We start from the raw sequence: 19360 nt of genomic DNA on the forward strand, positions 1-19360 counted from the left end.
TTTTTTTTTTTTTTTTTTTTTTTTTTTTGGTTTTTTGAGACAGGGTCTCACTATGTAGTTGAGACTGACCTGGAACTCACTATGTAGTCGAGGCTGGACTCGAACTCATAGTGATCCTCCTGCCTCAGCTTCCCAAGTGCTGGGATTACAGGTGTGAGCTACCATGCCCGGCCATACATGTTAATTTTTAGGAGAAACAGTATGAAAATATTTTTTGGCAATGACTTTCATGTAGTACTATGTATAAAACCAGAAAGAAACTATAGACATTCCAATTGCTTAGTCTTTTAATATGGAAACTGAAGTTCAGAGACTTTCACGCTTGAAAGAAACTAATTTTAAGCATACCATTAAAAGTCTCTCCCTGCTTCTATCTAAAACACTAGAGATCAATCTATTGTAATCTGATTTTTAATTTTTAAAATGCTTAAAATAGCGTTTTTAAGAAAAAACAGACTTTTGTTATACACTTTTTTACCAAGACTCTGTCATACTTCTGACACTCTAATTTTGACACTTCAATTTCTTTATTCATAATTTCTCAGTGTTGCTCTACTTAAAATTGTAAGCAAGGGTTGCTTCTCCAAATCCAGCTTTAAGGTGTTCTAACTTTTGGAGTTTCACTCAGTGCATGAATGATTCCAAGTAAGTCATATTTATTGGTATAATTATTCCCATGTAAGCTTTAGGAAGAAAGAAATAATAGCAATTAGGTTTTTGTAAATTCAAAGCAGAATATTTAGTTAATTTTTAAACACATCTGCATTTGCAGAATAACACTGACAATCAGTACTGGCAAAGATAACCTGGAAAAAGTGGTATTGTGATAAACTGGTGGGAACACAATTGGGCATAGTTTTTTGGAAGGTAATCGAGGATTAGAAATTTTAACTAAACGTGTGCCTATCCTTCAACTTTCTAGCAATTTCACTTCTAGATGTCTATCTTGGAGAAATGTGTCTCATGTAGATATGTAATTGGTACCATGGAAGGATTTCCCCACAAACATTGTTAACTGAATATTTTTAAAAGTTGTGAAATAATATATAAAGTACAAAGTAAAAACTCACACATCAAAGATAAAGATGAGACAAAACTGTATTGCATTAAAACAAAGATTTGGAAAGGCAGGGGACAAATTAACAAGAATGAATGCAAAGGTTGAGACAAGCAGTAGAAAAGAACAAAGGGAGTATCATTATTGTGGTATTCATTGAAAGATTCATGTGAAAGAACAATGTATTTATTACATGGGTAACTAAGTGCAAGTTGACTGTCCTTTATCTGAAATATATGGAACTGGAGTGTTTTGAATTTCAATTTTTTCCCCAAATTTTTGAATATCTGCATATAAATAATTATATAACTTGGGATAGAACTCAAGTCTAAAAATGAAATGCACTTATGATTCATATACACAGGCTGAAGGTGATTTTATACAACATTTTAAATAATTTTGCAGATAAAATAGTTTTATGGTATGGAATTTTCCACTTGTAGTGTCAGGTTAATGTGCAAAAAGTCTTATATTTTGAAGTATTTCAGATTTCAAATTTTCAGATGAGGAATGCTCAACCTGCATAATAACTTAAAAACAGCAAAAAAATTATAAAAACCAGATTATAGATATAAAATTCTGAAAACCCTAAGACAAAAATGAAAACCAGCACTATATTTTTTAAAAAGTCACTGGGGCCCAGGGATTTAGCTCAGGGGTGCTGCCGCCTACCTCATAAGCACAAGGACCCAAGTTTGATCCCTGGTTCCAAAAGAAAAAAAAAACAAAACAAAACAAAACACCTCACTGTACCTTCACTAAACTGCTTATTCTGACAAACCCGTAATGATGCACATCAAGAAATTCATTTTTATGATTGCAAAAAGTTGGTTCTTATCATTTGTGACAATGATATTCTACAAAGATGCCACAGTATTAAATTTGCAAATACAGAATCCTTGCTCCAAGAGGAAATATACAATTAGGTGCCTTTGTGCCTATGGTCATAATATTTTTTTCAACTGGTCAGTACATAATCTGTTTTTGTTTCTATTTAAAGACACTTTTATATATAGTGTTGCCTAAGTACACAGGCATTTTCTCTGGAAGGTGCAGCTCAGCCTTTTTGTACTTAGGACTCTTTGAAAGGACACTTGTTTATAGTATGAGGGCTGAATAAAACTTTAGTTGAGAATTTGTGCATTGGGCAACTCAAATTTTTGCTGCTTTGCACATGTGTATGTCTGAGAATGTTCAGGGAAGTACAGCAGGTACTGACTTTAAGGTTACAATATACTTTAGCCAATAAGTGAACTTGTAAATATATAACCCAAAGTGAGAATTAACTGCATTTTAAAATTTATTAAATAGAATATTTAAACAAAAAAGCTAAGTGAATAGTATAACGAACCTTTATATAGAACAGTCCCTCTGCATCTATGAAGGTTTAGTTCCAGAGACCCAATGGACTCCAAAATTCACAGATGCTCAAGTCCCTTACATGAAATGGGATAGCATTTGCATATAACCTACATACATTCTGCAGTCTACTTTAAAATCATCTCTAAAATATAATACCTAAGACAATGTAAATACTATGTAAGTAGGTTTTATACTGTATTATATAAGGAATCATGACCAAAAAAGTAAGTATTCAGTATGGTTGCAATTTTCCCCCCGAATATTTTAGATCTATACTTGGCTGAACCCACATATGCAGAATTCATAGACACGAGGGCTGTGTCTATATACGTCACTCAATACAATTATATTTTGAGTTTTTGTTTTTTGAGACAGGGTCTCACTATGTAATTGAGACTGAACTGGAACTCACTATGTAGTCCAAGCTGGTCTCAAATTCATAGCCATCCTCCTGTCTCTGCCTCCCAAGTGCTGGGATTGCAGGCATGCACCACCATGCCTGGCTCTACAATTATATTTTGAGGGGAAAAACTGCTGGAAAAATTCTGATTGAATCCAACGTCTATACCTGATAAACAGACAACCTAGATTAGAAGAAAAATAGTTTTAATCTATGTTACATATTTTGGTATTGTTTTCTAATGTCACTTTATATTGGTATTATTTTCTAATGTGACTTTATAAGAATCCCTCGCATCCTGAACTCATAAGAAGCTTAAATTTTCATTACTTGAAAAATTCTTCAATGTGGGAAATACAGTACTAGAGAATCTACTAATTTAATTTCAAAAACAAAAAAAATGAGGTTAAACATTTGAAAGACAAAGATAAAATAATTACTATTTGTGAATAACACGACTGTTTACCTACAGTCCCATGTACTCTACTCATTACCAATTTATGGCTGTTTTATTTCAGCTTTACCCCAACTCAATTCCTATACTATTCTGAAGTAAACCCCAGCCATACCGTTTCATCTATACATGTTTTGGTATGGATCTCTAAAAGAGGTCTTTAGAAAAATAAGTCACCTCAGTACTATTATCTCAACTAAAATTTAATTCTTTAATATCAAATATCCCATAAATCTTCAAATCTCCAACAGTCTCAAATGTTCTACTGGTTTTTGTTTTACTGTATTTAAACCAAGATCTAAATATATGATTTGTTGAGAACTTTCAAGCCTGTTTTAATCCACAGGTTCTCTTCTTGTTTTCAATTTATTTACTGAAGAAAACAGGATGGTTTTTTTGTCCATTTTTTTTTTTTTTCCAGGGATCGAACTATGGTCCTTGCACTTTTGAGGTGGGTGGCAGAACCACTGAGTTAAATCCCCAGCCCTCCCAGTTGTTTTTTTAATAGTCAAAGATTTTTAATGATTTAATCTCACCATCATTTAATATGTTTGCTTGTGTTTTTGTTTTGGGGGTTTTGTTTTGCGGTACTAGTGATTAAAACCAAGGAGGGCTCAGCTACATTTCCAACCCCTTTTTAAGGTTATTTCTGGAAACAATCTTGCTAAATTGTATAAACTAGCCTTGAACTTGCAATTCTCCTGCCTCAGACTTCTGAGTGGCTAGGATTACAGGCATAAATGACCATAAATACCTATTTAATGGTCTTTGTTGTTGTTGTTGTTCTATGTTTTTCCTGTAAATTGGTAATTAGATCTAAAAGATAAATGAAATTCAGGTACAACTTTTTTAGGTAAGACCAGTTCATAGGTGGCATCTTCTCCCATGACTAGAATAAAATACTTCTAGAAGTCTCTCTTTTGTGATATTAGTAGTCAGTGATGACCAATCCCTAGACCATATATCAGTGGCAAAATGGTGATGACGGGCCGGGGATTTAGCTCAGTGGTGCTGCCACCTGGCTTGCAAGCGCAAGGACATGAGTTGATCCCCAGTACCAAAGAAACAAACACCACCAAAACACAAACAAAAAAATAGTGATGATGTTCTAACGTTCTTTTTTCATTTTATTAGTTGGAATAGTTCTTTCAACAGGTACTGTACTTCCGTACAGTTACCACTTGGTTTTCTAGTGATATATAATCCACATAGAACCGCTAAGTTCAAATTACCAATTTTGGAAATGATTTCCGCTGGTGACCAAGTACGTTTTATTTGTGTGCCATAGCATTACTATAAACTTACAGATTTAAACATATCTAATGTGCTTTAATTCAGCAAAGTTATGTTATCCTTATTGATACTCAAACTGTTCTACTTGTGGCCTTTTTAGTAGCCTCTTCAAGTTGGTCCCTAAATCTTTTCACATGATGCCTATCACACTAGTGGGTTATAAGATCTGTAGTCTCTTCTAGTTTTTTTGCTATCTGTTATGGCAGATATTTCAGGCTTATATTATATAATTTCTGCCCCAAAACTCAAAATATGCTATTTTTCCAAGTAGCTTTAATTTTCCTTCAGGGAGTGAAGGCATGTCAATCACAATATGATACAACTGTTCGGAAAGGAAGTCAAATAAATACCTACTGTGTGACTCTGCAATTCCATACAAGAGATATAAAAGCATTGTAGGTTATAAAACTGAGTATTATAAACCTCTGGTTCAAATACACATAAACCACAACTCAGGGAAAAAAAACTTGAAAAAGTTCACTACTGATTTTCTACTTTACTCCTGATTTAACTTCATAGTATGGGTATTTAGAATGAACTATTACTACTTTTATCAACTAAACAGAACAAAAGTTTCTTTTTCACAAATTAAAAATACTGTAAATGATGATGTAGAACAACATAAAACACTGGCATAGAGTACAAACTCATTTATGTAAAACAAAAGCACATCAGGTTAATTTAAAACAATCCTAAATACTACTTCAAGGTTTAACACTGTTTTGAGATTAGAGCAACAAATGAGTCTTTCTTTTCTTTCACCCTCCCTCCGTCCACCCCATTCTCCCTCCTCTCTCTTTCCAGTACTGAGGATTGAAACTGGGGCCTCTGCACAGAGCTACAATCCCAGCACTTTCTTTTTTTTTTAATAGTCTTACAGTCACCCAGTTTGGGCTTAAACTTGGGACCCTTCTGCTGGACTCTCACAGAGTACTAGGATCAGAGGTGTGTACCACCATGCCCAACAGATGATCTATTTCATCACTTAGTGAAGCTTTGTAATTGTCTTCCAGTTTTTTAAAATATATACTTGGTCTCAATTACAGTGATCTACGTGATACCAAGTATAAGATCCAGAAGACAATATGCATAAAACACCTACTTTAGTTCTAATTCATTCAATTATTGTTCACTATGGTCCTTATTAGGTCTTGCACAGGAAATAACACCCACATCTAATAAAACCTACAAGGAAGGCAAGTAAATAGCCATCGTACTCATTTAGTTATCAAGGACTTACAAGCATAGTGCAAAGGCTTTATAAAAGTAACATCTTATAAACTAGGCTATCATTATGTACTTATTTTAAGAGAAAAAACAGGATTGGAAAGGTTAGGCAATTTGCTAGGGTAACATTAGATTATACCACTGGTCTAGGAGTTAATTTGTCTCTCAGAAGTCCTGACGTTCTACTAGGAAATATCACTCACTGATGTTATATTACACAAAAATAAAATGAAGAGATAGGTATGAAGGTAAGTATTTTTGGTTCAGTCTTACATACAGCACTCATTCAGTCTTTTTAGCTGTGATCCTGAGATACATGTATAAAATACTGGAATTTTTAAAATAATGAATACACAAGGAGAAGGAAAATGATCTGTAGCAAAATTTAGGCTCGCTTAAGGTGTGGAATTCAGACACTGGAAAATAAAAACTTACTAAAGAAAAAAGAGAAGTAAACTGACAGGAACTGGGAAGAACTGACTGGAAAAAAATTAGAAGCTACAGAGAGTTAGAAAGTAAGTCTGCAATGCAGGAAAAAAACCAAAACAACCTGAACGTTCTCCTTGGTTTGTGGTGTGTGACTTCTGGGGTGGGACACCTGCAGCCAGGGAAGAAAGCTAAGCACCAGGGCTGGGAGATTCAGGGCGAAATGGCAGCATAGTACACAGCTATCGTGAATTGCAAAGCAGCACCGGGTTCTGCTCCAAAGTATTCCAGCAGGAGCGCCCAGCTGCCACAGAGTACTTAATCAGACACCATTTCAGGAAGGGGTTGATTATTTAAATCTGGGACTCAGAACAACTGAATAAAAACTTCACTTCAGGACTCCATCTTACCCTCTCACAGTGACTGACAAATAGCCATGGAAGAAAGCCATGGACAGGGTGTGGGCTAGAAAGAGTTCCCCTGAGAAGTATGAGCTCAGGCTGAGGACACAAGCCCCTACAGGCCTGGCCTGAGTTTGTATTCAGAAACAGCTGGATATGAAAGTGCCTGTTAGAATTAAGTACTTGAAAACTTGCTGTTATCTACATCCTGCACAGACCTAAGGTCTGACTGCCTCCCCTGTCTAACAACATGAGCAAGGATGTACCCTTGATGTAGACATTGCTATACCCTGGAGTAAACAGAAGGGCCTCTGGAATAGGGGTGTACCTCACAAACCCACAGTCCAAAAGGCTAAGGGAGAAAACCGTGATTTGCTGGATGCCAAAACTGGTGGATCCTAGAAAACCACTCATTCAAAATTATCTGTACATAGAGAAAAAACTTTTTGTTCTATTCAACTGTTTCACTCAACTTCTTGTTTATACACATTTTTTTTTTCTTACTCCTTTTCCCTTTTATTTTTTCTTTTCTTTTTTGGTACTGGGGATCACTCAGGTCCTTGTGCTTGCAAGGCAGGCGGCAGCACCACTGAGCTAAATCCCCGGCCCACCCTTTTATTTTTTCTATTTTTTATTCTCCATTTAATTTATTTTATTTTGTTTTATTTTCTATTTCTCTGTTTTTTTCTGTTATCCTTACCTAATTATATAAATATCCTGTTCCTTAACAGGATCCTTTTCTTTCCTCTGGCTCTCCCATTGTTAAATATTTCAAATTTTTCTTCTTGCAATTTTTTTTTTTGGTATTAGGGATCGAATATCAGGACCTTTGCTTGTGAGGCAGCTGGTGGTACCGCTGAGCTAAATCCCCAGTCCTCTTCTTTCATTCCCAACTCCCTATATGTTTAAAGTATACGCATTAAGTTTTATCGTTAGATAATTAACTCTTTATTACTGTTGAATTCTTTTCTATCATTACTGGAAGTAAGCTATTAAATTTAGGAGACTTGCTGTATATCAATATTTGGTTTTTCTTAGTGTTTATTTTAATTACAATTTCTCAGGTTAAAGATGGTGCATTAATGATTTTGCTATGTCAATATTCAGTTTGTCTTAGAAGATATTAATATTGCCAATATGATAAAAGCCATTTATGACAAACCAACAGTGAACATATCATATTAGGGTGGTAATATGTATGTCTCTTTTTTTTTTTTTTTTTTTTTTTTTTTGGTACCGGGGATTGAACTCCGGTCCTTGTGCTTGCAAGGCAGGCCACCGAACCGCTGATCTAAATCCCCAGCCCTGTATGTCCTGCTGCTAGGTGGCTGATTTGAATTTGACTGTCTTGCTGGCTTGAATCACTGGTAGTATATGCATGGCTCTCAGAAAAATGTGGGCCACTGTGGCCACAAACAAAAAAGCCAAATGCTTATGATGTTTTGTTCACTCTGTACAAATCAGTTGCCTTTATGTACAAAATGTTTTAAAGAAATTCACAAATATAAATTTCTTTAAATTTAATGAAATAAATCTGTTGACTATTGTAATAATTTTTAAATTGGTATGAATGGTATTAATATTTGAATTTAGGCAGCAATTATTCAAATTCAAGCAACTAACTAGATTTGGTCCATTTATAGAATTTTTATTACTTATTACTAAAAAGACCGATAAAAGTGATTAGGTTCATTTCAACTGCCACTGGTACAAGCTGCCAGGGCTGTCAAGCATTTACCACCAGTGGTTCAAACCTGTGGGAATATGTTAAATGGGGAGAAGTTAAAAGCTTTCCCTCTAAAATCAGGAATAAGACAAGGATGTCCATCTTTATCACTCCTGTTCACTATAGTTCTTGAAACATTAACCAGAGCTCTCAGGAAAGAGAAAAAAATGACAGAGAGATGATAGGAAAACAAGACATAAAATTACCATTACTTATAGATGACATGGTCCTCTATACAGAACACCTCCAAAATTCTAAAAGACTCCTAGAAATAAAACCAAATTTAGTAGCATAGCAGGGTGCAAAGTCAACACATAAAAAATCATAATTTTCCTGTATACCAATAATAAACTCACCAAAAAAAAAAAAAGAAATCAGGTAAATAGTATCTTTGACAATAGCATCAATAAGAATTAAATACTTAGGAATTAATCTAACCAAGGAAGTAAAAGACCTCTATAATGAAAACTACAGTACTCTGAAGTAAGTCAAAGAGGGCCTCGGAAAATGGAAAGATACCTTCTGTTTCTAGATAGGAAGAACAAATACTATTAGTCAAAATGGACATACTACCAAAACTGATATATAGATTTAACACAATCCCAATGAAATAAAAACAACAGAACTAGATGAAACAATTCTAAAATTCATATTGGATCCAGAAGAGACCAAGCATAGCAAAAGCAATCTTGGTCAATAACAATAAAGTCAGGAGGCATCACAATTTCACACTTTATGTTATATTACAAATCTACAGTGTTAAAACAGCATGGTACTGAAAAACAAAATAATACAAAAACAAACAGACAAGTAGATCAATGGAATAGAACAGGGGAAAAAAAGAAAGAACTCCAGGCACAGCTACCTGATCTTAGACAAAGAGACCAAAAACATGCTGAAGAAAGGACAACTCCTTTAACAACTGGTGCTTGGAAAATAGGCTGCTCACATACATAAGATTAAATCTAGACTCATATCTCTCTCCATGAACCAAAGTAAAATAAAAATGATTCAAAGATCTAAATATTAAAACAGAAACAATCTACTGGAAGACAAAAGAGTTGAAACTCTTGTAGACAAGGTGCAGCCAAGGATATTTTGAACAGAACCTCAAGTTTGCAAGAAACAACTCCAAGAGTCAGCAAATGGAATCACATCAAATTGAAAAACTTCTGTATAGGAAAGGAAATAATCAACAGAGAGAAGAGACAGCCTATAAAATGGGAAAAATTTTTTGCCTGCTATTCCTCAGACAGAGGACTAATATCTAGACCAGTGGTGGTGAACCTGCTGCAGTAGGCTGTTTGTATCATTGAACCCTCTAAAAGATTCACTAACACTGATCTAGACCATATAAAGAACTCAAAAAAATTAGACCCCACAAGATAAAAGACCCCATCAAAAAATGGGCAACAAAAATGAACAGATACATCTCAGAAAAGACATACAAATGGCCAATACATGAAAAAATGTTCAACATCTCTGGCCATAAGAGAAATGCAAATTAAAACAACATTGAGATTCCATCTTATTCCAGAAACAATGGCTATCATCAAGAAATCAGAAAATACCTGCCTCAAAAGCACAAGGTCCTGAGTTCAATCCTTAATACAAAAAAAAAAAAAAACAGGAAAAAAAAAATCAGATAGCAACAAATGTTAGGTAGGGGGAAAAAGGAACCCTTCTATGTTATTGGTAGAAATGTAGACTATACAATCACTATGGAAATCAGTCAGTATGGAGAGTTCTCAAAAAACTAAAATGAGAAATTCCATTTGACCTAGCTACTCCCCTTCTAAATATCTTCCTGAAAGAGTTAAAGACATCATATTATAGTGATACATGCATTTCTGTATTAATAGCAGCATAGTTCACAACAGTAAAATCTTAGAAGCAGCCTAAGTTCGTCCATCAACAGATGAATGGATAAAGGAAATGTGATATTCATACACAATGGAGTAGTACTCTGCTAAAAAAGGATAAACTTGAATCATTTATAGAAAAATGAATGTACTTTGAAACCGTAATATTAAATGAAATAAATAAGAGACAAAAACTTAAATATTGCATAGCTTCTCCTATATGAGAAACTGAAAATCAAAGTAAAAGTTCTTTTTCATATGGCAAGAGGACTCAGCAATAGAGGAGGGGAGGAAGGAGAGGCAAGGGGAGGGGATAGGAAAAAAAAAAAAAAAAAAAAAAAAAAAAAAGAATTAAGATATTTTAGGGCCGGGGATTTAGATCAGCAGTTTGGTGGCCTGCCTTGCAAGCGCAAAGACCCGAGTTCAATCCGCGGTACCAAAAGAAAAAAAAAAAACAAAAAAAACCAAAAAAACACATGTGTTATGTACATGTACCAACTTTCCACAAGGAATGTATCATCATGTACTAAAATACGTAGTATTAAAAAATTTGAAAAAAATTGTTCTAACTTTAAACAGATAATGGACATATATTAATTCTATAATAACTATTTAAAAACACAATGGTGTTTTAAAACAATGTAAGTGGGGTGCATTGTATACAGTGCTACAAAAGAAAGAACTGTGCTAACGATGCAGTGCTTTACAAAACTTCAGGATTCTGTTCATAATCACCCATTAGTATGAGACTTTGGGCAAGTAACTTTATCATTCTGATCCTCAATCTTCTCATGGATAAAAGCACTGTCTGTTCTGCCTACTTCATATATCTTCAGGGATGATCCCATGTCAAAAGTTACAAAAATAATATAGCTATGTTCTTATTTGGTTTTACTTTGGTCTGTAAACAATTTGCAAGATAAAAAAATTCAGTGTTATCATACAAAAAGGCTGTAATCATTATATCAATCTTACCTTTAGCTCTGCTTGTATGAACTCTTGCACGCACCCAAACAACTTCATCAGCTTTTTGTACTGTCAAGTCTTTAACCAAAGCCAAAACTCGATCTGCAATAAACAGTAAAGCAATTTTTACATTCAGAATTTATATTTTTTTTCCCTGACAGCCTGAAAACTTAAGTAATCCTCAGTCTTTGATAATACTTTCTTCTCTATCACCTTTAGTATACAATTTTATCATGGTTTTCACGACCAAAAAAAAAGGGGCATGAAAGGAATTTAAAAGCCAACAGGAATCATAAAAGGATTTCTGCAAAATACTGCCAACAGACTTTATGAGTCAAGCCAATTTCCAAGTCTACCGTGTAAACTCGGGTAAAACAGTGAAAGAGGAAAGGCAGACAAAGCATCATGAAATTTGAAAATGAAGATTTCAAAATCCCAGGGCTGGGGATTTAACTCAGTGGTTCTGGCACCTGCCTCACAAGTGCAAGGACCCGAGTTCGATCCCCAGTACCACTCCCCCGCAAATTCAAAATCCTGAGACTGGCTACGTATTTAGCTCAGTGGTTCCACTACCTGCCTTACAAGCATAAGGTCCCGAGTTTCATCCCAGTACCACCCCCCACCAAATCCTGAGACAAGAAACATTTAGCTTACCGACTAGATAATCAGGATTTAAACCTAAACAAAATAGTATGAACCTGAAAGAGTAGACTAAAAGAGTGATGATTAGGATCATTTTTAAAGTCACTAATGAGGCAGAAGGCTAGGGGATGGCTAAAATTAGCTGGGAAAGTAGGTGCGACCCATTAATTACAAAACCCAGGAAGGTGTGGCATACTATCTGGGGAAGCAGGTGTAATTTCTTAATTACAAAATCTAAGGACCCATGTGCAGAACAGTTCCCAAAACCCTGCATGTGGACTTCTCATGAGAACTTGAGCAGGTTTTTTTTTTGCGGGGGGCGAGGTACAGGGTATTGAACTTGGAACCTTGTACTTGCCAGGCAGGCAGCGGCACCACTGAGCTAAATCACCAGCCCTTGAGCAGGTTTTTGGTAGACAGTCCCAGACTGGGTGCCAGCTTAGGAAATTATAAAAAAAGGACAGCCACCATTGAGCTCTGGCTACTGTGTCCCTTCACAGTAGCCCACTCTACCCTGTACAGCATATTTTTTCCTATTTTTACTTGGCATTCACATCTGTGAAGCCTGTTTTTTTCTAACCTTTTTTTTTTTTTTTTTTTTTTTTTGTACGGGGGATTGAACTAGGGACTTTGCTCTTGTGAGGCAGGCAGCAGCACAACTGAGCTAAATCCCCAGCCTCTAACCTTTTATTTAATATATGTAAAACCTAATTACAATTTGTGCTTCTCTGGACCAGTTCTTTGCTTAGGATAGAAAAAAAAAAAATTTATAAATCACCTCTAGAAGGAGACTCCAGCACCCCAAAACCTGGGAATCCTAGCATTATAGTGAAGGAGTTTAGAGAAATATAAGCTGATGGAAAAAGGAAACCATTTAGAGCAAAGCATTAGGATTTTTGAAGAGATACTAAAACTCAAATTATACTGCTGCCAAAGAAGCTACAGAGGACAGTACGTCAATGGGTTCTAGGGTCAGATGGTCTGGGTTCTAATCCCAGGTCTGGAAGATTCTTGGCAGTGTGAGGGAAGTTTCTTATTTTCCAACTTTGGTTTGTTAGATTTTAAAGGATTTTTGTAAGGATAAATGAGAAAATGAATGTTGGGAGTCAGGTGGAACAGGAATTTAATAAATAATAGCCAAAAATAGAATGCAGCAAATCATCAAAAAGATCATACAAAGGACACAGGGATGGAGCAACAAACACAAATCAATAAATGAGTATCAACAGAACCAAAGACAAAAAGCACATGACCATCTCAATAGACACAGAAATACCAATTGACAAAGTCCAACACCCATTCATAAAAACTCTAAAGAAAATTGGAAAAGATGGTCTTTATCTCAATCTGATAAAAGCTACCTATGACAAACCAACAGCAAACATCATAGCAAATGGTCAAAAACTGAAAGCTTTCACTCTGAAATCAGGATAAGACAAGGATGTTCACTATTACCACTCCTGTTCAATATAGTTCTAGAAGTGTTACCCAGAGCAATCAGAAAAAAGAAATAAATAAAAGGGATATGGATAGGAAAAGAAGTTAAATTACCATTATTTGATGATGACATGATATTCAACATAGAAGACCCCAAAAACTCTACCAAAAGACTCCTGGAATTAATAACCAAATTCAGTAGTGTAGCAGGATACAAATTCCACACTCAAAAATCAATAACAGTCCTGTACACAGACAACAAACTCACTGAGAGTAATTAGCGAAACAACACCTTTCACAATAGTATCAAGAAAAATGAAATACTTAGAAATCAATCTAATGAAGGAAGTAAAAGACCTTTACATTGAAAACTATAGTACTATGAAAAAAGGAGATGAAAGAGGATGTCAGAAAATGGAAAGATATTTCTTGTTCTTGGACAGGCAGGACCAATGTATTGAACATGGCATTCTTTCAAAACTGTTTACAAATTTAAAGCAACCCCAATCTAAATACCAATAGCATACCTCATAGAACTAGAGAAAACAACGCTAAAGTTCATATGAAACCAGAAGAGACCTAGAATAGCAAAAGCAAATCTGGGCAACAAGGGCAAGGTAGGGGCATCATAGTTCTCATTTGAAGTCATACCATAAAGCTGTGATAAAAAAATAGCATGGTACTGGCAAAAAGAATAGATCTGAGGATCAACAGAACAGAAACAGAAGATGCAGAACAGAAACAAGAAATTCCAAGTACACTCAGCTACCTTATCTTTGTAAAAGGGGCCACACATCTTCATTGGAAGAAACACAGTCTTTTTAATAAGTGGTGCTCGGACCAATAGGACCAGAGTCCAAGGCGGGCAGATCCTGGAAACTAGAGGTTCTACTTGATTCTGCTGCTCCCCTTCTAGGAATTTCCCCCTAAAAGTTAAAAGCAACATACATCTTCTATGCTTGAGGCTGAGGGGTCCCAGAGAGGGCACCACCTGGCCCTTTCTCTGTCAGACGCCACCCAGTAAAGTGCAGGGGAGGTGTGGGACACTGCTGACTGCCTTGTGACACTGTTAAAGGCTTCACTAATTTTATCAGATTTGCTTGAATCTGTGAACAGGCATCTTTCCCACATAGTCAGAGCCTGGAGACTGAGGCTTGGTGTTTCCATTCATGGGGCAAATGCCTCAAGCAGATAGGTAGAACTGGGACCCAACCCAGGCTCCAGATCCCTGTTCAGTGGCAACCAAGCTTTGGGCACTTGGATGTTCCTCCCAGCTTCTTGGATTCCAAGTAGTTTCAATCTTGCCTTGAGACATTCCCTTCAAATAAAAATCACTGAAAAGTTAAAAAAAAAAATTGGTGCTGGGAAAACTGACTTTCCACATGAAGATTAAACCTAGACCCATACCTTTTACCATGCACTAAACTAAAATTGAAATGGATCAAAGATCTAAATATAAAAACAGAAACAATATACTGGAAGATAGAATAAACTCTTGAACACAGAGCTGTAGGCAAAGACTTTATGAACAAAACCCCAATCACCGAGGAAATTTTACAGAGAATCAACAACTGGGATTACATCAAATTAAAAAGCTTTTGCACGATAAAAGAAACTACCAACTGAATGAAGAGACAATCCACAGAATGGGAAATAATTTTACCAGCTATTCCTCAGACAAAGGACTAATATCTAGAATAAAGAACCTTTAAAAAAAAATCAGACTTTTCAAATTTAATGACCCTATCCAAAAATGGCCATCTGTTCTTTTTTACTTTTTGGTACCGGGGATTGAATTTGGGACCTTGTGCTTGCAAGGCAGAAGGCAGAACCACTGACCTAAATCCCCAGCCAAAAATGGGCATCTGAAATGAACACACACTTCTCAAGTGAAGAAGTAGAAACAGCAAATAAATATATGAAAAAATGTTTAACATCACTGGTTATTTGTGAAATGAAAATTAAACAACACTGAGATTCTATCTCACTCCAAAAAGAATGGCTATCATGAAGAAATCAACCAGGGGCCTGGGATTTAGCTCAGTGGTGCTGCTGCCTGACTTGCAAGCCCAAGGACCGGAGTTTGATCCCTGGATCCAAAAAAACAAAATAAAGCAAAGAAATCAACCAATAACAAATGCTGGCAAGGCTATGGGGAAAAAGGAACCCTTCTTCATTGTTGGTGGGAGTGTAAATTGGTATAATCACTGCAGAAATCAGTATGGAGATTCCTCAAAAAACTGAAACTAGAGGTTCTACTTGATTCTGCTGCTGCCCTTTTAGGTATCTCCCCAAAAGAGTTAAAAGCAACATACCACACAGTGCTTTATGCATACTCATGTTTATAGCATTATAAATTGGATATAGCGACATAAATTGTGCTACATTTTGCAAACAGCCCAGATAATCATCAGCAGATGAATGGATAAAGAAAATCAAGTACTATTCTGCCATAAAACAGGATAAACGAGTTATTTTTAGGTAAATGGATGTAGCTCAAGACCATAATTTAAGTGAAATAAATCAGAAACATGAGTTTAAATATTAAATTCTTTCTTTTGTGTGAGAAACCCAAAGGGCAACTAAGGACCAAAATGGAGGACAGATACTGGGAAGAAGAAAGAACATGTTCAAATGGGAAAGGGAACAAGGAAGGGGGGCAAAGGGAAGGGTAGGAAGGGAAAAGAGATCTTTAAAAAAATAGAATGGGAGGAAAAATGGAAACAAAGCTTCTGTAAATGGGGAGAAGGGTCGAGGGGAGGGAAATCAGAAAAAAAGAATTAACATATTATGCACAGGTACACATTCCCTATGATTAATTTGATCATTATGCATGGCAAACATGTACTAATCAAAAATATTACTAGCAATAAGTATAAAGAGCATTAAACATATGTGTATATATTCTCTGACCTATCAATTCATATCCTAAGCAATAATGATACATGTGCAAAAAAATAAATAATAGCTAAGAAAAACTTGGGGAGGTGGGTAAGAGAGATAACTTCAGGACAGCTGCAAAAGGGCTGCACGTGATGGAGTTATTAACCACTCTTTTTTAATTTCCTAGACAAGTTAAATCTTACCTAAACATTTAGGAATTAAAAAAAAAATACCCTTCATTTGAAATATACCATTCAATAACCTATCTCCTTTTTCAGATCAACACCTAAACCTAGTTATGTATGAATCTCACTTAAACTTTTCAGTTATTCCTTCAGAGTTACACCTTTATTTATGGCAGCCCTACTTAGAACTTCATGAAGAGTATTCCTGGAATTAGAACAAAAAGTTTCTATATTCACATAGCTACTAACCTGGTTTTTCTTGTGATTGTATCATTGAAGATATTCCATATCTCTCTTTAGCATAGTCCTACAAAAAAAGTTTCTTGTATTACGACTTGTTATTTAGACCCATAAACACAAATAACCAGATACTAAAAGTGAATTTATTTTTCAGGATCATTTCATTAATTCACTCAGAAGTGGTTTTTTTTGTTTTGTTTTGTTTTGTTTTTGGTACCGGGGATTGAACTCGGGTCCTTGCACTTGCAAGGCAGGCCACCGAACCGCTGAGCTAAATCCCCGGCCCAGCAGTTTTTAAATATGGTAAATTTATCATTCAGTGGTGATCTGCTATCCATTTACATATACATCTACAGAAAAAAGAAAAGCACCTTGTTTCTGGTTTTGGAGATCACCAATCCTGGACAGATATATAATACAAAACAGCAGTCTCAGAGAAAATTTACACACATGTACAACACATCTTAACTACCTTTTTCAAAAAAGTCAAACTACTTCAGAGCAGGAATATAAATTTCCTCTGTGAAGGAAGCAGGATAAAGTACTACAGTTTTATTAACTTCCCATTTCAGGAAGAGATGTTCAAAGAGAACCAATGCTTTGGATAAGTTTTCTGAGCACCAGATGTCGACTTTATAGAAATCTGAAATGTTGGACAGAGCTAACTACAACATTCCTTTTGTAAAACACCATCAAAAATTCACCAGCTTCCTGTTCTAAAAACTAGCTTAAGTATTACAGGTTACAAGGACTACAAAATGACAATATAACATCAAATTTCTTGTTATAAAGTTAGCAACAGGAAATGGGAGACTTTAGGTCCAAGCTATTAACAAATTATACTTACTAAACAGATTTGTGGCTTTTTATTTTAATCTTACCTCTAAAACGACCTCTTAGACTCCTTTGAGCTATAAAATATCACAAGAGTGCCCTAATTTATAAAATCAAGAATACACAAAAGTAATTTCCTTAGATTTTTACAAGTTAACTTACTATCTGCATTAGTTCCTGTCGTTCTACAGATACCTGTTTGAATCATCTTTTGGATCTGGAGAATACTGGATTTTGTGTCTATAACAGAAGAAGCTACATCTGTTAAGATGCTTGCTTACTAAACAACTTTTTCCAAGTATTAAAAAATACACTTTTAGGAGTAAAGCTTATGCAAGGAAGGCTGAAGACAGCATAAAAAGTTGAAAATGTGTGAAGACAAAAAAGATACCATACCTTCTAATTAGTACTATACATATTTTAGCAACCCTTATTTCACTTAATACTCTGAAATGGCTTATTGATTATATAGCTTAGCACAAATTCAGAAAACTCAATAGAAAAACTAGGAGCACGCTATGTGGAATGGTTCCATAACCTGTGGAATGGTTCAAATTCTAGCTTCCGTAAAAGACCTAAGGATCACTGCGTGTTCATCTCAAATGCATTCTCTGTAAACTTTGCTATTTACTTCCCTGGATCACTGAGCAGAATGAGAATAAAAATGTCACGTGTTCTTTAAAGCTGCTACATGAAAAATGGTCATTAAACATATTGGCAGATGGCTTTGCGAAGTACTGTGCTTACTTGCCAAAACATTAGGAACATGGGGGCTGAGAAGAGATCAATTACTACTTGTTAACAAAATTTTCCCGGAGGAGGAGAGGGTGTGCATTACGTGCAGAACGTGCCAAACCAAGGTTTTAAGTCTGACCCCGGCGATGCTACTTCCGGGGCAGCAGACACTTCACGTCCACCCTACCCCCAGGACAGTTCTCGCAGACCAGGCGACCCTGCGAGAAAAGAGGGCCGGCGCTGGTCTGCCACGCTGTTGGAGCCATAGCCATGCAGGCCCGGTGGAAGTAACGGGAGCACGAACCCGAGGGCCGAGGCCTACAGAGACGGCGAGGCGAGGCCCTGCTCACCCCACTCCCTCTCTTAAAGCGCAGTCGGGCCCAGCATCTGCCCTCCCAGGCCCGGGGAGGGAGGAAACCCACTTCCGCCGCGTCCATGATCTCCCGCGGCTTCTCCTGACTCTTGCGGCTCGCGCTGGCGCTGGGCATCGGGACTCTGAACCCGGGAGTGGACACCACCCTCCCTCGCAGGCTTCCGTAGGGCGACCAAAGGGCTTCTTTCTCCAGCACAGTCTCCGCCTTTCGACCCTCCTCGGTTCTCAGGACCGGCGCGGACTCCGCGTGGAGGGTCGGCTCCGGAAAGATCGCGAGAAGTGCAGCTCTCTCGAGATCCCGGAGCGGAGTTTAGAGAGCGGGGCGGGTCTTCGCTGCACTTCTAGCTTTCCGGCTCCTACCCGGAGTTAAAGGGATTTCCTGGGAATTCTGTGTAATCTCACGGAATTGGTTCTGAGAGGCGGGGTTCTGGGGTACTTGCTGGTTTTTGCTCTAATGGCCTGACTTCGGATTTAGGCTTTGTCCTAAATGCGACTTTTGCTCTGTTCTCCTATCAAGCCCTTCCAACTCCTACAGGTTTCAGTCGCAGACTAGTCCCCAGAGCACCCGCTCAACCCCGGGCCTTGATTTTTCCTCTTTTGTATATCCCGGTCTTTATTTTTCCCAGTGCTGGGGAGCTGCCTGGAGTCAGAAAAGGTCTCTTGAACCGTTGCTCTGCGGGTTGGGACACAGACTGCTCAGTTGTAGTAGGCAGCTGGCTTGCTAAGGCATGGTGGTGCTGGCACCTAAGTAATAAGTGAAGTGGGAACACATGGCAACAATAGGGCCCAGACCGAAGCACTGATTGCCTAGATCGGTTGCATTGTTAGAGACAGTGCATAAGTGTTGATTTTCTAAT

The 19360-nt window shown here is 36.7% G+C and overlaps 1 protein-coding gene across 1 annotated transcript in view; it reads right to left on the reverse strand.

Annotated features, from left to right (window-relative positions):
• Dars1 (aspartyl-tRNA synthetase 1) overlaps positions 1 to 18794 on the reverse strand; it is a 74377-nt gene extending 55583 nt beyond the window's left edge. The window contains exons 1-3 of the mRNA XM_010606149.2: positions 18553 to 18794; positions 16571 to 16628; positions 11184 to 11276 (exon numbers count right to left, since the gene is read on the reverse strand). Coding sequence (XP_010604451.1) covers positions 11184 to 11276; positions 16571 to 16628; positions 18553 to 18618 — 217 coding nt within the window. The 5' untranslated portion in view covers positions 18619 to 18794. The remainder of the gene's footprint in view (positions 1 to 11183; positions 11277 to 16570; positions 16629 to 18552) is intronic.
• Between the last annotated feature and the right edge of the window lie 566 nt (positions 18795 to 19360).

This window comes from Fukomys damarensis, unplaced genomic scaffold, assembly GCF_012274545.1.
Source record: "Fukomys damarensis isolate Sample0158 unplaced genomic scaffold, DMR_v1.0_HiC HiC_scaffold_29, whole genome shotgun sequence".
NCBI lineage: Eukaryota > Metazoa > Chordata > Mammalia > Rodentia > Bathyergidae > Fukomys > Fukomys damarensis.